A 16,187-nucleotide genomic window follows, 5' to 3' on the forward strand; every position below is an offset into this window, starting at 1 on the left:
TGCTACAATGTTTCATTTCCATTTTGACTGAATTCACCACAATCCTATTAAACCAAAAATATAATGTTTAGCCTCTTTACCATATAGACCACAGGGCTATCATTTTTCTCTTTTTCTGATCTTCTCATTTCTATTCTCTTTCTGACCCAAACCCCATCTTGGAATCTCAAAAATGTGTTTGAGGATCACATATAATCACTTTCACCCACCATTGGGTTTGAATATGCCAGCAACTGAGGGTCCAGAGAACCAAGTCATTTACTCCAAAGTCTCTTTGCCTCCAGCACTCGGTCCTGGAAAGGTGAGTTCTGAAACCCTCTGTTCTCAGAAGTCTTCATGCATAGAGTAGAATAAAAATACCTGGTCCGTCCTGAGGGGAATGAGATCATAGGAGCTGAAGTGCTTTGAGATACTCAAAGAAAAAACATGACACAACCTTTTATTATTTCAGATCGTGAGACCAGGTCAGAAAGGTCGTTGGGCTCGTCTTGATGCTACTGCTTTGAATGCCACACAGACTGGCTCTATTTCCCATTCATTTTCCCCAACCTTGTGGGAAAAACTTTTCAGGAGTACAGCATCAATGAAGAATACAGTGTCACGAAACACAAACACGGTCACAAATGACAGTCACGTTACCATGCTGAGTTGTCCAGAGAAGCTAACCAGTTACTACTCAGGGCTGATGTAAAACAGAGGCAATGCCAAAATGAGGTGAAAGAGAATTCAGAATAAAATTCCGTCCCTTGGAGCATAGTCCATCGGTTTTCTCTGCTCCTGCTTCCGCTGGTATCTGGCCTTCTGGTAGAAAATGATGATGGTTACAGTGACTATATTTAGAAGAATGACGAGCAGTATGAGCCAGAATGAGTATCTGTAACTGTGGGTCGTTCCTTTATTGGTGGTTGTCGGGTAAAGCATGTGGAACAACTCTTCGGAGAGAAGGTTGGACTGTGTGTTCGCCACAAACAGTATCATGGTCACAAAAACGAAGGATGCTGCAAAGAAGATGGAGTTTCATGCATGGCATAGTGATACAGTTTTTAATGTCACTTATCTTTACAGAACACATATCTGTGGGTATGTATTGAATATCTGCTCGGGAGTTTACACTCTTTTAAGCACTATGGAGAAGATACAAAATTGTAAGACACAAACTAGATGTCTAGGCATAGAACACCAAAGACTGTGCAGGGCTGCGTATGAACAACAGCAAACGTGCTGACTCAAACGCTTTCAGAAGTAGTTGTGCAACTGGTCTACCAAACAGGGCACTTCCTAGGAGGTGAATGCAATAGTGTGCTGAATGAACGAGTGAATAGGACAGTTCAGAAAGAAGCTGTATAAGCAGGTCTGGGAAGAGCTGAGGAAGGACAGGGCATCACAGATGGACGAAGCTGCCTCAACAAAGACCCTGGGTGGGCAGTGGGTCTGGAGCATCTGGGACTTTGAGATACAAGCTCAGCTGCTGGGGAGAGGTCCCAGGGTCCTAAGAACTGGGTACCGAGACTGGGCTGCCCTGCAAGCCACAAAAATGCCATCCCAGGAGCTTGAATCTCATGGCATATGATGCCACTGGCAAGAGTGTCTAATCGGGAGGGATCTCCTTACAAAACTCATTAGAGAAGAGAACTTATTGTACGTTTCTGTCTTCCCTTTTTTATTCTTCACAATATCCTCCACTATAAAACATTCTTTTTTGTTTGTTTTGAGATGGGGTCTCACTGTCCCCCGGGCTCTGAAGTGCAGTGGCATGATCTCAGCTTACTGAACCTCCACCTCCCGGGCTCCATTGATCCTACCAACTCAGCCTCCTGACTAGCTGACTACAGGCATATGCCACCATGCTTGGCTAATTTTTTGTGGAGATCAGCTTTTTCTTTGTTGCCCAGGCTAGTCTCGAACTCCTGGACTCAAGTGATCCACCTGCCTTGGCCTCCAAAAGTGCTGAGTGTGAACCACTGTGCCCGGCCCTAAAAACATGCTTCAGTACAGACTTGGGAGAGTCATTTTTGTCTAGTTAAAAGCACGTAGTTCTGGAGTCAGAGAGAACAGGATTGGACATCCTAGCTAGGTGAACTTGGACAAGTCATGTAGCGTTTCTGAGCCTCATTCCTCATCTTCCAAAGGGGATGAGATAGAAACAAACAAACAAACAAACAAAAATGTAGATTAGGGCTTTTGCGGTTGCCTCAGGCTGGAAGTGGGCTGGGAGGGGGTGATAGCTAACGGGCATGGGGTTTCTTTTCAAGATGATCAAAAGATTCTAAAATTGGCAGTGGTGAGGCTTGCACATGTCTGAGAACATACAAAAAACCATGGAATTGTATACTTTAATGGGTGAATTACATGGTGTGTGACTCATGTGTCAATAAAGCTGTTAAAAGAAAGGTTTTGGAGGATAAGGATGCCTATGTTCCAGGGCCTGTGATGAGGCCGGTGAGTAGGCTCACCCAGTGAGGTTTGATGTGCAGAGGGGGCCGCCAGGGGATCCTGGCCACAGAAGCCCTTTGCGACTCTGTCTGCCGCCACGTACCCGGAACTCAGTGGCCATCAAATGTATCCTGCTATAACCCACACCTAGGGAAACCTTCCAAACGGTCCTTCAAAAGGCCTTAATTAGAGGGGCTTTGTATGAGGAGAATGTTTTAAATGCTCCTTGATGACAGACCTTCATCCTCAACATAATGGTTTTATTTCTTAATAATTTGTCCGAACAAAAGCCCCGGCCCTCTGAAGCTCTCCGGGTGCCTCACAGCCTTAATTATCTTTCATTTTCCTCTTGTGAAGTTTCTTATAAAAGCTTAATCATAAAGGGGCAGGGTGAATATAGGCTAAATGCTTTTTTCCAGAGCGGGCTGCCTCGAACTTTGATTTGAATCGGGAGGGGCTGACACACAGACGCAAAATGCCAACCTGAGTCCCCTTTAGTGATGAGATGCCCAGGGCCTCTACCTGCCAGGCTTCTCCAACCTCTGGGACAGAAGGACTTACAGGGGCTGGAGGAAGCCCCGGGGTAGATGAGGAGCTTCGGAAGGCTCACGGACCCTGGCTTCTGTCCTGGCCTGTGACCCTCGGGTCCCATGACCTACTGATCCCTTTCTGCTCTCTGGGTTCCTCAGTTGAGACACAAATGTATTTGGAACAGGCGGTCTGCAAAGTTCTCTCTGGCTCCAAGCTTCTCTCAGTCGACAATTTTATCCCCTGAGGTCAGGATGCAGCCTCATCAGGTCAGTGTGGTGCAGAGGGTAGGCTGAGGTCAGAGGTCATGGGAACCTAGGAAGTGAGACTGCTGTTTGTCTCCTCAAAGCAGAAACTGCTTCTTTCTATCAGAAACAAGCCAGCAAACCCACTTCCTTCCCTACCCAACATCTGCTGGCTAAGCAGAGGTTGTTCAAATCCAGCCCCTAGGGGTTTGGAGGGATTCCTTCTGGCCCCAGGACTCCCAGAAGTCAGTCTGATCGTGCTCTCCCACGGCCATGACCCAAGGCAAGAATTAAGGCATCTCTGCACACAACCCCTTCTGCAGGTTGAGCCTCCTTGAAACTGAGAGTTTCAGTAAGTTCTCCAACCCTCAAAGCTCCTGTGAAGAAAATCAGGGCCCTCAAAGGGCTACTTTGGGCAAAAGTCAGGCCTATCAAAGCATTAGGGTCAAGAGGCCTCAAGGGGCATTTAGAGGAAGCCAAGCTGTGCCAAGGCCTTCTCCCAGGCGGGCAGCAGAACGCAATCTGCTCCTTCCACATCAACCTCTCAGGCTGTTTTCTGCCCACCTCACAGCCTCCTTCTGGCCCCTGAGCCAGGAAAGGAAGGTGGCAGGAATTCCCTCTCCATCCAATAATTCTTTGTGGATAGGAGTAGGCAGGGCTACGGGGAGGCTGCCTGGCCCCTGTTTTTATTCACAAACATGCATGAGGCCTCTGCTATATGCAAAGCCAGCCCGTACTCCGCTGTGGAGGAGCAGAGATGTGGAAGCCACAGCCTATGGAAGAGGTGGCAGACTTTGAACCCTGCAGGCTGCAGACACAGCAACGCTGGGCCCCTGTTGTTCGGCCGGCGCCACACCTGGCCCTCCACTCTGGTCCTGGCACCTGTTTTCCCTCCAGGAACTCAGTATTCCTTCCCCACTCACCCCTGCAGCTGGGGAAGGGCCGACTCCAGCCCCAGCTCCAGGATGGGCAGGTAGCCTTAGTCAATCAGTGGATGGCTGGGGGAATTCAACCCTGCCGGCCACAGAGATTGGTCAAGCGATGGGAGAAGCGCAATGCCAGTGCAAAGTAGCCCAGGACTTTCTCTGAATTTGAAGGAAATAAGAAGTTTTTTTCTCTTGGGGCTGCCACCATCAGCAATGAGCCCAGAGTGGCCAGCAGTCATCTTATCTTCAAGAGGATTGATCCAGCCAATTAATGAATGATGGAGTCAACACTGAGGATTCCGATAGATGGAGCAATGGCAGGAAACAGTCCTCATGACACGGGCCAAGACCCTAACTCGAGCTGTGTCCGAAGTCACTGCTTCTCGTGCTTTCTTAGTTACATCAGCAAAAGTAAAAATAATCTATCTTTTTGCCCTGGCCATGGGTACCAATTGGTTTACCTTTGGTTTTGGTTGACAGGGGTGAACCATCATCATGCAAGTAGCTTGGGCAAAGGACTCTGGCATTCAGGTGAGTATATCTGACTTTGTAACAAAGTCCCTTAACCTCTGACACTCAGCTCTGCTCTAAGAAAGAGAAGCAGTGATATTCATTCTACAGGACTGTTGTGCCTCGTCCATAGTGGCTGCCCATTAAACTGGGGGATTTATTTGTTTTGACCACCAAGCAATACAAGCACAGAAAGAAAGAGCCAGTCATATATGAATGTGGTTAAACCAGCCTGACCCCAAATCCTCGGAGCTGAGGTGTGATTATGTAATGCAACCCAGCCCACCTGTAGTCCTGGCTTAATGCTTTTCCATTTTAAAAGCATCCCTCACCGTCCTACCTGTGCTGCGCTGGGGCCAGTTTTTACATCTCAACTCCACGTCAGTGATCTCACATTGGGAGTTTGAAAACGGCCATGTGGCTGTGCTTGCACCATTCCAATCACCAGGGCTTTTTTCTCTCTTTGTTTCTCCCCACTGGAGAGCCAGTTGTTCATATTCCTCAGCACATCTCTACCCCATGGCACGGAGCTGCTGGCCTCCTCCAGCCACCTGCGCCTGCCTCGTGGTAAGGATGACACTCAACGGAGGGACAGGATGGTGCTGCTCTCAGCCCCTCCTCTCAGGCTTCCTGACATGTCTGATATCCAGAGTCTCCTTCTTGTGCTTGAAAATTTCAGGCCTGTGTTAAAATGTGTCACCTGAAGCTTATGTGAAGCCACCTCAGAAATCATTTCCTTAGGACAGGCTTCATTCCCAAGGTCCAGTCGCAATGGTGGAGAGAGGGAAAGAACAGGAGAAACTTGGCTGCCTGGGGGGAGCAAGGCCCTGAAGGCAGCTGAGCAGGGCAAAGAGGCACTTCACTGGCCCTGCTCTGGGCAGATGGGCAGCCGCAGAGCCCTGGCAAAATCCAGTGAAAGCCAAAACACTGTGAGTCAAAGCTGGGACCCACTTCCCATCTGGGCTCCATCCTCCCAGCACCACACCCATGAAACAAATAAAATAACCAAGCAACACCACCCAGCCACACCCCAGGCTCACAGGTAGCCCACAAGAAAGGTGTTGCCCCCAGATTCTCTTATGTGCCATTATCTGTGGCTCTGTGGCACAAGCATGCAGAGATGTCACGTGTGGAGACTAAGTGGACTCTTGTCATGTGGAAGAGGAAAGAGAAGGAAGAGTGTGCCAGTGTGTTCATGTGTGTGTGGGTATGCACGTGTGTGTGTGTGCATGTGTATGTGTATGCACATGTGTGTGTGCATGTGTATGTGTATGCACATGTGTGTGTGCATGTGTGTGTGCATGTGTATGTGTATGCACGTGTGTGTGTGCATGTGTATGTGTATGCACATGTGTGTACATGTGTGTGTGCATGTGTATGTGTATGCACATGTGTGTGTGCACGTGTTTGTGCATGTGTATGTGTATGCACATGTGTGTGCTTCTATATGCCACACAGAGCCTAGTTTGGAGTTAAGCACATGACAGGAGCCCGGTCAATATTTTGTTGACTTTTGTGCATTTTGACTTCTTATGTTAGAGTCTCAAAAGCAAAGGCTGGCTTGTTATAAGCCTCCTCAATAGTGCATTTAAAACAGAATTATATTTCCAGAGATGCTTCATAAACACTTTGGATTGACAAAATAAACCCCAGCCCTCAGCTCATGGGAGGTCCTCATAGTTTCCTTGGTGTAAACGTGACTGTATGTTCATGCGTGTGTGAGAGGTGGAGACACGGGGACAAGAGGGATGCGGTCCTCTGCAGAGCACCGGGTCTCACAGGGCCACTCACCGCTGAGCCCGTTCCAGGTGTACACCCCCATCGGCCCCAGGAACGTCTGGTAAGGGTTGCTGATGCTGTTGTAGAAGGTAAACCCAGAGCTCAGCAGCGACGTGAGCAAACTCAGGACCAGGAACAGGATAGTCACCAAATGCAGAGTTTTTTGGGAAGAATTATTCAGTATCCCTAAAACTAAAACAATGTTTTGTGAGTGCATAGCACATAATGCAAATAGCAGCTCTGGGCTGGCATTCCTCCCCACCCGAACCTCTTAGGTACTTGAGTTAGCCGTTGTTGGATGTCAGTAGAGGTATCAGGAACCTCCAAGTCATGCAAGAACAAGACCTGCATTCCCCACAGGAGGCTGGTTGTTCAATCAGTGGTTGGATGGCTATAACCGCGACACTACAGGTAACTGGATATTGAGCCTGATTTTGAAGTCCCCTAGGAGAGAGTTTGCCTTCCTGGATACTGGCAGCAGGGCTGGCCAGCCTTCCCATTATGAGCTCAGGCTCCGTCCTTGCCAAGGTGCTTTTCACAGTTTCATCAGTGCCCCTGTTGCTCTGAGCACTAACTCGGCTTCCACTTGGAGGCACTCACAGGGCGGGTCACCCTGAAAACTTGTGCACTGTGAGAATCCCAAAAGCCCTGTGGTGTCTGGGGTAATTCCATGAGTCAGGGGTGGCAGCAGCAGAGAAAAGGCTAAGAAAGGTGACCAGGAAAGTGGAAGCTGAAGGCTGACATAAGAAAATGACTTCTGTTAGTGCAAATCGAGGTGTGGGTCCTACTTCAGACTCCACTTTCCTGGAGACAGAGAGGACCAGATGCCCACAGGGCTCCAATGCTGGAGGCGGCTGGGAATTTGCCCATAAGTGAGCCTTGACTCTGCTTTCCAAGGAGAACTCTTCTGAATCCTAACAGCATTGCATGAAATGTGCATATTTCTTAAGTGCAGAGTAGCTCCAGGCACAGAAGGACACTCATAAAATGAAGCAAAGGTGCCCTGGCTGTCAGTCCTGGGTTCCTGGTTTTGCAGGCTTCTGACCCTCACCAGCCATATCCTCCACCTGCTCTTTTGTGGAGCACACAAGGCCCAGGCACCACAGGGGTGCACTTACATGTAAGCCCAGCCCAGCCACGGGCTGTCAGGGTGTGTGAGGCCCTGTGGAGGAGGCCAGCACATTAAATAGTGTTTACACGGACGTTCCACGAAAGTCACCACAACATGGGAGAAAGTGATTTGGGAGAAAGTTCCGAGTCACAGTAAGGCCACAGCAACATCACTGGGAACAGGTGGGTCAAAACAAGTGAAAGTCTCTTTCATTCCATGCTGGTTTCTCTGATCTCCAGGGAGAGAGCCTTGGAGACCTCACATCTTTATCTGGAGCAGCTTGAAAGAACAGAAAGCGAAAAGGCCAGGTAGGATCTCTGGTTCCTGGGCCTAGAGGTGGTATTCCCTCAGCGTATGCCCACGGATCGAAGGTCAAGGAGTTCCTAATGGAACCAGAGTGTCACAAAGAATTCAGAGAACAGGCATGGGAGGTGGGAGACCCCAGGGTGCTGTGGGCACCCATGGGAGGGGCCACCAAGTCCCTTCCCCTTTCCCTCCCCGCATCACCATAATGATTGAAAAATTCCTCTTTATCCTGAGCCCAAATCTGCTTCTCCACAACTTAAACCCAGGGTTCCTAATTCTCCTTTGGGAATCATACAAAATTCACTTGCTCCTTTCCTGCCTGGCAGCCTTTCCAAATATTTGAGGAGGGATATAAATCCCAACATGATTAACAGCCCACGTCTCTGGAGTATTCTTTGTTGGGTGTGACTGCAAAGTCCCTGACAGCCTGGCCCGCTACACATACTTTATTCTGACTCTATTTCTCTTTCTCTTTTATTCTTCTGTTTTTGGAGACAGGGTTTTGCTGTGTCACCCAGACTGCAGTGCAGTGGCAAGATCATCGCTCACTGCAGTCTTGATCTACCAAGTTCAAACAAAGAATCCTCCTGCCTCAGCCTCTGGAGTAGCTGGAACTACAGGATGTGCCACCATAACCATGCTCAGCTAATTTTTAAAAATTTTTTCTTTTTGAGTTGGAGTTTTGCTCTTATTGCCCAGGCTGGAGTGCAATGGCACGATCTCAGTTCACCCCAAACTCCACCTCCCGGGTTCAAGCGATTGTCCTTCCTCAGTCTTCTGAATAGCTGGGGTTATAGGCATGCGCCACCACGCCCGGCTAATTTTGTATTTTTAGGAGAGATGCAGTTTCTCCATGTTGCTCAGGCTGGTCTCCAACTCCCAATCTTAGGTGATCTGCCTGCCTTGGCCTACCAAAGTGCTGGGATTGCAGGTGTGAGCCACCATGCCCAGCCTTTTAAACAATTTTCTATAGGGAAAGGATCTCACTATGTTGCCCAGGCTGGTCTCCAATTCCTGAGCTGAAGTGATCCTCCCTCCTTGGCCTCCCAAAGTGCTGGGATTACAGGAATGAGCCACCACACATGGCCAGATAGACATGGGGCTCCCAGTGAGACCCGACACTCCCCTTGGACAGGAGGACATCCTCGCTCCATTTTTGAACCTCTGAATTCTATCTGTTCATTATTGTTTTCTTTTTTGGCTTTTTAATCAGCAGTGTTCTATGAGGAAGAAAAGTTTCCTCCCACTGAACAGAGAGTGGGCATGAAGGAGATGTGGCCGGCAGCTTGCAACCGGGTGCCTGAGACACAGCCTCAGGGGCTGCTGGCGAAAGGGTCCTGTGGTAAAGACCCTCATCCAGAGAGAGCGGGCATCCCGAGTGGCGCGGGTCTCGGGGTAGAGCCTCCTAGACCAGGAGTGGGAGAAGCCCCAGAAGCAGCAGTGACAGGTAACCCAAGGGCCCTGGCTGCAAGGGAGAGTGAGAAAGTGCAGGAAAGAAAAGGGCAGGAGAGAGAAAAGGGCAGGAGGAGGGCAAGGTGGATATGCCTCACAGCAGTTGGCATGGCCGCATGTCCCTTGAAAACCCATGGGAGAAGGGAGCAGACCAGGAGACGACCGGGCAAGCCTCAGCTCAGTGGCATGAGGACGATGGCTTCACCACCGTGGCAAGGGAACATTCTGCTCCTCAAGTGGAACTGGGGACCGTGAGCAAAGTCTAGCTCGCACAGGTACAGCCTACTTGTGCTCAATGGTGACTGGACTATTTTGGAATTTCTGCTAATAACTCATAGAGCATGGTGAAATTCTCAGCATAGTCTTGGGCTATGCATCCCAGGGAAGAGCTCTAGCGGGGCATGGGTCACGCCAGCCACTGCCTGCTGCCTGGGCGGGGATGGGTGGGACCTGCTGGGCCTGCCTTCTGGGTGAGTGGGCTGTGGCCACCTGGGCTGGGATGGTTCCCATCCCTGACCTCAGGTGACGTCTCTTGCCTCTGCCTATTGCTCACTGTGGCGGTGCAGCGGATGCAGGATTCATATTGCTACAGTTTAGCACACACTTGTTTTGAAAGTAATAGAGGATGACACCGGAGGAAAGGAGGAAAAAAACTACAGCACGTAGGACACACCTGTTCAGGGGGACAGGTCAGAGGCTGCAGCTGAGTCACTGCTGAGTCACCATAAGGGGAATCACTTCCCATTCCACACTTGCCAGCTCCTCCTGGATGCTAAAGGGGAAACTCCGAGGTCTATCCCAAAGTTTGCTGGGGACTAAATGAACTCACTCCTTAGCAAAGTTTGGTAACCAGTAAGAAGTAATTTGGTTACTTAACTAGAAAATAGAAACTTCAGTGTTAAAACAAAAATAAAAATTAAAAAATTAAAAAAGCTGTGTCCACGGCCCCTGAAGTGACTTGCAGTATTTTTCTGCTTCACACACTTAGTAAAAGCGGTTTTTGGATATTCATTGGTAAATGGTTCACAGTCCTTTTTTTTTTTTTTTTTCAGAGTAAATTAGAAAGTGACAATTGAATTTAGCTTTGTTTGTGACTTTTGGTAAGGTCTAATGATGTGATTTTTCCAAAGGGAGTCATTTGGGGCCTGTTGACTCATATTTTCTGCATTTTAAGATGACAATTCATCTTGATTCTAACTGCTGGATTTTAAAATTATTTTCCGGCTTTCTGACTTTCCTGCCACACAGGTCTGACGGCTGTATCTCCCCTCCAGCTCCTGGCTCAGAACTTAGACAATAAAAGCTGAAAATTCAGGGAAAGTTATCAAGAATGAAATGACAATAAACTTACATAGCATCTGACAGCTGCTCTCTGCCTGTAAAATTAGCAAACACATTCCGTTCTTTTTCTTCCTTTTAGGGGGCAAGCGTGTGGATCAGGAAAACCACCTCACAGGTGGCGTTAATTGTCCCAGGAAACAGCCAAGAACAACGTGGCCACAGAGAAGAGCGCCTGACCCGCAGATCCCGCAGCTGGGAGGCAGAAGCGTGCTGCTGGGCAGTGGATAAAGGGTGCCGCTGAGAGCCATCGGGACATCCAGGCTCCCCACGCAGGGAAATGTAACCCTTCAGGCCCCACTGGCCATCTGCCTTTTGAGTTCTGGTTCTCGGTAAGTCCTCGGACATCAAGGGAGAGCCCATGGCTTTGTGAGTGGACGGGTGGGAATTACCGTGACTCCCTCCGCAAACACCTGGTCACCAGGGAGCCTGAACAGGGCAGCTCCCAGTACCTGAGGGAGGAGCTCGTTCTATCAGCAGATCTCCAAGTGTGACCTGGTAGCTCTCCCAGGGAGCCCAGGCTGGTGCCCCAGCCTCTCAGAAAGTTGCCAGGGTTCCTTGGGGAGAAGTGGCCTGAGCCTGGGCGGGCACCCTTTTTGTCCTCTATACTCTTCCCTCCCGGTGGGGTGACATCCCTCGGGGCAGAGGATGAACACTGCTCTCCAGGAGAATCTCCTTATGTGGACGGGACAGGAGTAGCAAGGTGGGGGCTCTTTATTCTTCTCTTTGCAATTCATTAGTTTCTGCAGCAGATTTATTTTTCTAATTATTTTTAGCCTGGACTAATGGTGCAATGTTGAGCTCCCTGAGAACACGTGGAGGTCGGTGGAGAAAAGAGACTAGCGGGTGGGGGAGTGCCAGGTGGGGAGAGACTCGCGCCAGCTGCAGTGGGCCCTGACCCGGACGCAGCACTGAAAGGCCAGCCGGGAGCCGAGCTTTCCCTCAGTCGGCCTTGCTTCCTTTGCAAGGTTGTCTAGAGCTTTTGCCAATCAATTAATTTAATTTCAAGCAGGCCACATCCAAAGGACTTAAAAAGCAATACCCAGTACAGCAATGCCTGTCACTCTAGTGCCTGGCCTTGGTTGTTGTCAACACCGAATTAGGATCACCTGGGAAGATTTTTTAAAAATGAGCAGGTCAGGGCCTCACCTCACGGAGACTGCTATTCATCTGGTCCGGGTGGGGATGCCACGCCCGCATCCCAGGTGATTCTACCTTCCGCTGCAGGCAACGTGACTGCTCAAAGTCCCACACATCTGCAAATCAGACTGTTCTTGGAACCGAGAACAAAGAGTGCAGTGTCACAAGAGGAGAAATATCTCTCATAATCAAGTCCAGCCTGGGCTGGTGACACGCTGTCTCCACAAAACATCAGAAAAGTGGCTGAGTGTGGTGGTGCTTGCCTGTGGTCCCAGCTACACCAGAAGCTGAGGCAGGAGGATCTCTCGAGCCCAGGATGTAGAGGCTGCAATGAGCTATGATCGCATCATGGCACTCCAGACTGGGCAACAAAGCAAGACCCTGTCTCAAAAAAGAAAAGAAAAGAAAAATCTTGCCGGGTGCGGTGGCTCATGCCTGTAATCCCAGCACTTTGGGAGGCCGAGGTGGGCAGATCACTTGAGGTCAGGAGTTTGACACCAGCCTGGCCAACATGGTGAAACCCTGCCTCTACTAAAAATACAAAATTTAGCCACCCGTGGTATGCATTCCTGTAATCCCAGCTACTAGGGAGGCCGAAGCACGAGAATTGCTTGAACTCAGGAGGTGGAAATTGCAGTGAGCCGAGATGGCGCCACTGCACTCCAGTCTGGGTGTGAAGCAGCCTGGGTGATGAAACAAAACAACAACAACAACAACAAACTATCATAGAAACTTTTCCTGTCAAAATGATTCTATAAAAACGTTCTAGTCAGCGCGTAGGCTGAGTAATATTTGAAATGACATTCACGGGAATTCCATGTCCTAAATGTGAATGACTCATCTTGCCATGATTGCCGGTGTGAGGAAACAGAGCACACTGTGCTTCCGGACCCTGACCACATTTGCAAAACACAGAGATAAAGGAATGACTTCCTTTTACATGGCACCCAAGATCCAGAACTGAGAGGGAGGTGGGTGGCCACGGTGTGAGCTTACACCTCTTAGCAGCTCATTTTTCAGGATTCTGTCCTCCAACGGGGCTTTGCAGACATGCGTTCCCCGCAAACCCTTGCTTCCATGCAGACCTGCACATACCATGCCCCAGCAGTGAGTGCAGGGCACCGATTTTAACTGAGGAAGGATCTTTCTCTCACACTGGATGGTGAGCCCTCCAAGGCCAGGAACCACATGCAATTCCTTTCAGTCTCCTGAGCCCCTCATACACGCAGTAGGTGCTCAGGGAAGTGTTTGAACAGAAATCAGATCTCCAGAACTTTGGGAGTAGCAAAGACAACCTGCTCACAGGTGGACATACAGGACCTGCCACTTTTCATCTGGATGTTGGGCAAACCAGGATGCAGCCAGTCAGCCTGAGCTGCCTGCACCCTCCAAGTTACACACTGGAGAATTTCCTTACCAGGTCTGAAGAACGATTTTCCCCACAGATTGACCAATGTTGGCTGAATTATTTTGGCACTTTGAAATCAGCCGTCATTGCTTCCTTCTGCTATTTTGTTTCAAAATCTACAGACAAAACTGGCTGAATGTGATAAATACCATGCAGAAATACAGCAGAGCTTTGCAATAATTATTACTCTTGGGAGACTCTTGATGTGACCTCGCCCTAGCCAAGAAGCTCATGTGGTCAACTTCTCAATTGGAACGGTCAGTCCACCACTGTTGGGCAAGAAAGGGGCATTTATACAGATTTGATTCTACTGCCCATGGTTGGTTTCTGATTTGAAAGAAGCCCCGGGTGGCCATGAGAAACCATAGGAGAGCACCCATGTCTCATTGTGCACACTGCAGGGCTGCTCCCAGATGAAGCGTCCCAGGATCGTTAGCAGCTGAACACCACAAGTTGAAGATTCCAGTAAGATGACTTTCCCCTGTCCGAAAGAACTGCTTACAGGTGTTCAAGCCCAACAATTATTACAATCATTGGCAATGAAGACCCCCTAGGCTCTGAGGGGTCCTTAGGTGTCAACCAGAGTGACAGTGCAGCACCTTCATTAATTGGGTGGCGGTTCACCTTCTTCAGCACCAGGAGGTTGGGCAGTGACTTGTGGAAAGTCAGAATGTGGCTTCTCAGTAACAAAGACTGAACGTAGAGATCCAGCAAAGGGAAGGCAAATATTCTGCCTCACTGTGCTCTCACCTGGGCTGCCGCACCTAACTGGCCCTGAGCCCTTTCAGGACTCTCCTTGGCGAGTGCCTGCTCTGGTCCTCTGATATCACCATGCTCACCTGCATGCACACAGGGCTTTAGAGCCAGGTCCTGACCCATCCTGGCCTCCTCTGAGTCTCCGTGCATAGAGATAGTTGATGCTTTCTTTGAAGCCATTTATCTCAAATTGGAAATCAACTGGTTCCAAACAGACACCATATGGAAACCAAAAAAAAACTGGTAGGTTTTGTCTCTTACTTATGATTTTTTAAATGTGTCTGAGGTTTCAGGACACTTTTTGGGTTTGAAAATGCTATTCACATAACTGAAAGCATGACTGAGTCTTTGAAAGTTGCTGGAAAGCCAATGTTCCCCATCCTTATGGGAAGCTGAGGTTGACACCAGAGGAGATTCCCTGAAAGGCTATGGCAATGCCCGGGGAGACGCTGCTTTTGCTAACATCTAAATGACAAATGTATAACTTGGGAACATAACCAGGCTGCTTTGGATTTAAGAAAATAGTTTCATTAACAAAGTCATAAACACACTAGAGCTAGAACCTAGAGCTAGTGTCCAGGACTCAAACTTCTTTATGCATTACACAAGGACTAAACATTACATGTGTATAGGGTAGAAAATGGTGCATATTTATAAGTCAAAAGGTAATGATTGTACGATACCCGGTAATGTCTGTATAATACTAGCATACAACTTTGTTCAAAACAAAGTCCATTTAATGTGTTACATAACTTACAAATGTTTTTAAATTTAGAAAACATGACCTCGTGATCCACCCGTCTCGGCCTCCCAAAGTGCTGGGATTACAGGCTTGAGCCACCGCGCCCGTCTCAAAAAAAAAAAAAAAAAAAAAAAAAATTTAGAAAACATGAAGGTAGGTATCAAACTTCAAAAGCCAAATAAGTAGCTAAATCAACTTATTATTCTCAATGAACTTTTAATTTTCTTCCATTGAGAGGATGGCATTATTATATAAGAAATCAGGAAATAAAAAGTTTAGGAATTCCTATCAAATATACAATTAATAAGTTAATGGAAATTTAATATAATTCCCAACGATTAGATATTTTGGAGGTAAATTCAAATCAGTTTAAGAAATGAACTTGAGAAACAGAGATAATTAATTTCCCATTTTACTCTTTCCTGCATAGATGCCACTTGTGAAATTCTAGACAGAGGTTGTGGGTTCAACTAAAAACCCAGTCAATACAGTTAAAACGTGCATTCCTACTGGCTATTCAATGCCATATTGCTGTCACATATTTTTACTTATTTACTTGTCAATCAACTTGGTAGGTGTTATTTAAATATCACCACTGCTGGAATGATTTAGACTATTGTACCAATAGACACAAGCAGAATTGAGGAAGCTCAAATAATGGCATGGCAAATTTCCAAAATTATCTTGTATTATTAGACTTGCATCGTCAGCCTAACCCAAAACTTACAAAGAAATTATTTTTGAATGGTTATTTGGCCCAAATATAGAATGACATAAACCTTAATTCAATCTCACGATATCCATTCAAATTAGTTTATCATTTACCTGCAAAGATTTTGTTTGGTTCTGCAAGTCCGTGACTCAATTCTTGACTACTTTCCCCACGAAAAAGTCCATAAGTGATGAAAATGCTCCCATTTGAAGCAGAGTCTCTAACAGCAATTGTACTGGTGATCCATGCTTGTGTCCCAAGAATAGAGCAAATTACAATGAAAGACCCAAGGCTGGTGAAAAAGCTTGATAAGAACATCAGTGTCTTCTTTGTGGTAGGCATTTTCACAGGAAAATAAGTTCTCTAGGACAAAAAAATGAATATCTTCTTTTGGACCTTATCATTTGAAGTCTAGTACTTAGAAATAGAGTCTAACACTTTGTTGTCAAATATAAAATCTCACTCTTCCTAAGGAAGGGTTATGCTAATGGACATTGAACTCTGAACATGGTCATAAAATTTACAATAGCTGAACTTTGGTCTGGAGTAAGAGGCTGCTATGGTTACAGCCAACCAGCATGAACAAGGGGTGGGTATGGTCTTCCCAGGGACTTCCTCAATCACACAATTAATTTATAATCCTTGGCCAAGTGTCATGGAAGCAAGTTTAGCCTACCATATCAAGACAGGAGTAGAATTCCTAAATAATAGGGCATGGAGGATCTGTATTCCCAAAGCGTTGCTGAGTCTAGCAGACAACAACCACGAAATCCCAACTTCTCCAAGAATTATTGGAAATAT

General features: G+C 47.7%; 1 protein-coding gene across 1 annotated transcript; it reads right to left on the reverse strand.

Moving 5' to 3' along the window:
- Positions 1 to 377: 377 nt before the first annotated feature.
- On the reverse strand, positions 378 to 15,876 carry CLRN3 (clarin 3). The gene is made up of 3 exons (XM_007964414.3): positions 15,500 to 15,876; positions 6,434 to 6,613; positions 378 to 998 (listed from the first exon to the last, which is right to left on the reverse strand). The coding sequence occupies exons 1-3, from the start codon at positions 15,726 to 15,728 to the stop codon at positions 727 to 729; spliced, it is 681 nt and encodes a 226-aa protein (XP_007962605.1). The 5' UTR covers positions 15,729 to 15,876; the 3' UTR covers positions 378 to 726.
- Positions 15,877 to 16,187: the final 311 nt, after the last annotated feature.

The sequence above is a fragment of the Chlorocebus sabaeus genome, chromosome 9 (assembly GCF_047675955.1).
Source record: "Chlorocebus sabaeus isolate Y175 chromosome 9, mChlSab1.0.hap1, whole genome shotgun sequence".
Taxonomy (NCBI): domain Eukaryota; kingdom Metazoa; phylum Chordata; class Mammalia; order Primates; family Cercopithecidae; genus Chlorocebus; species Chlorocebus sabaeus.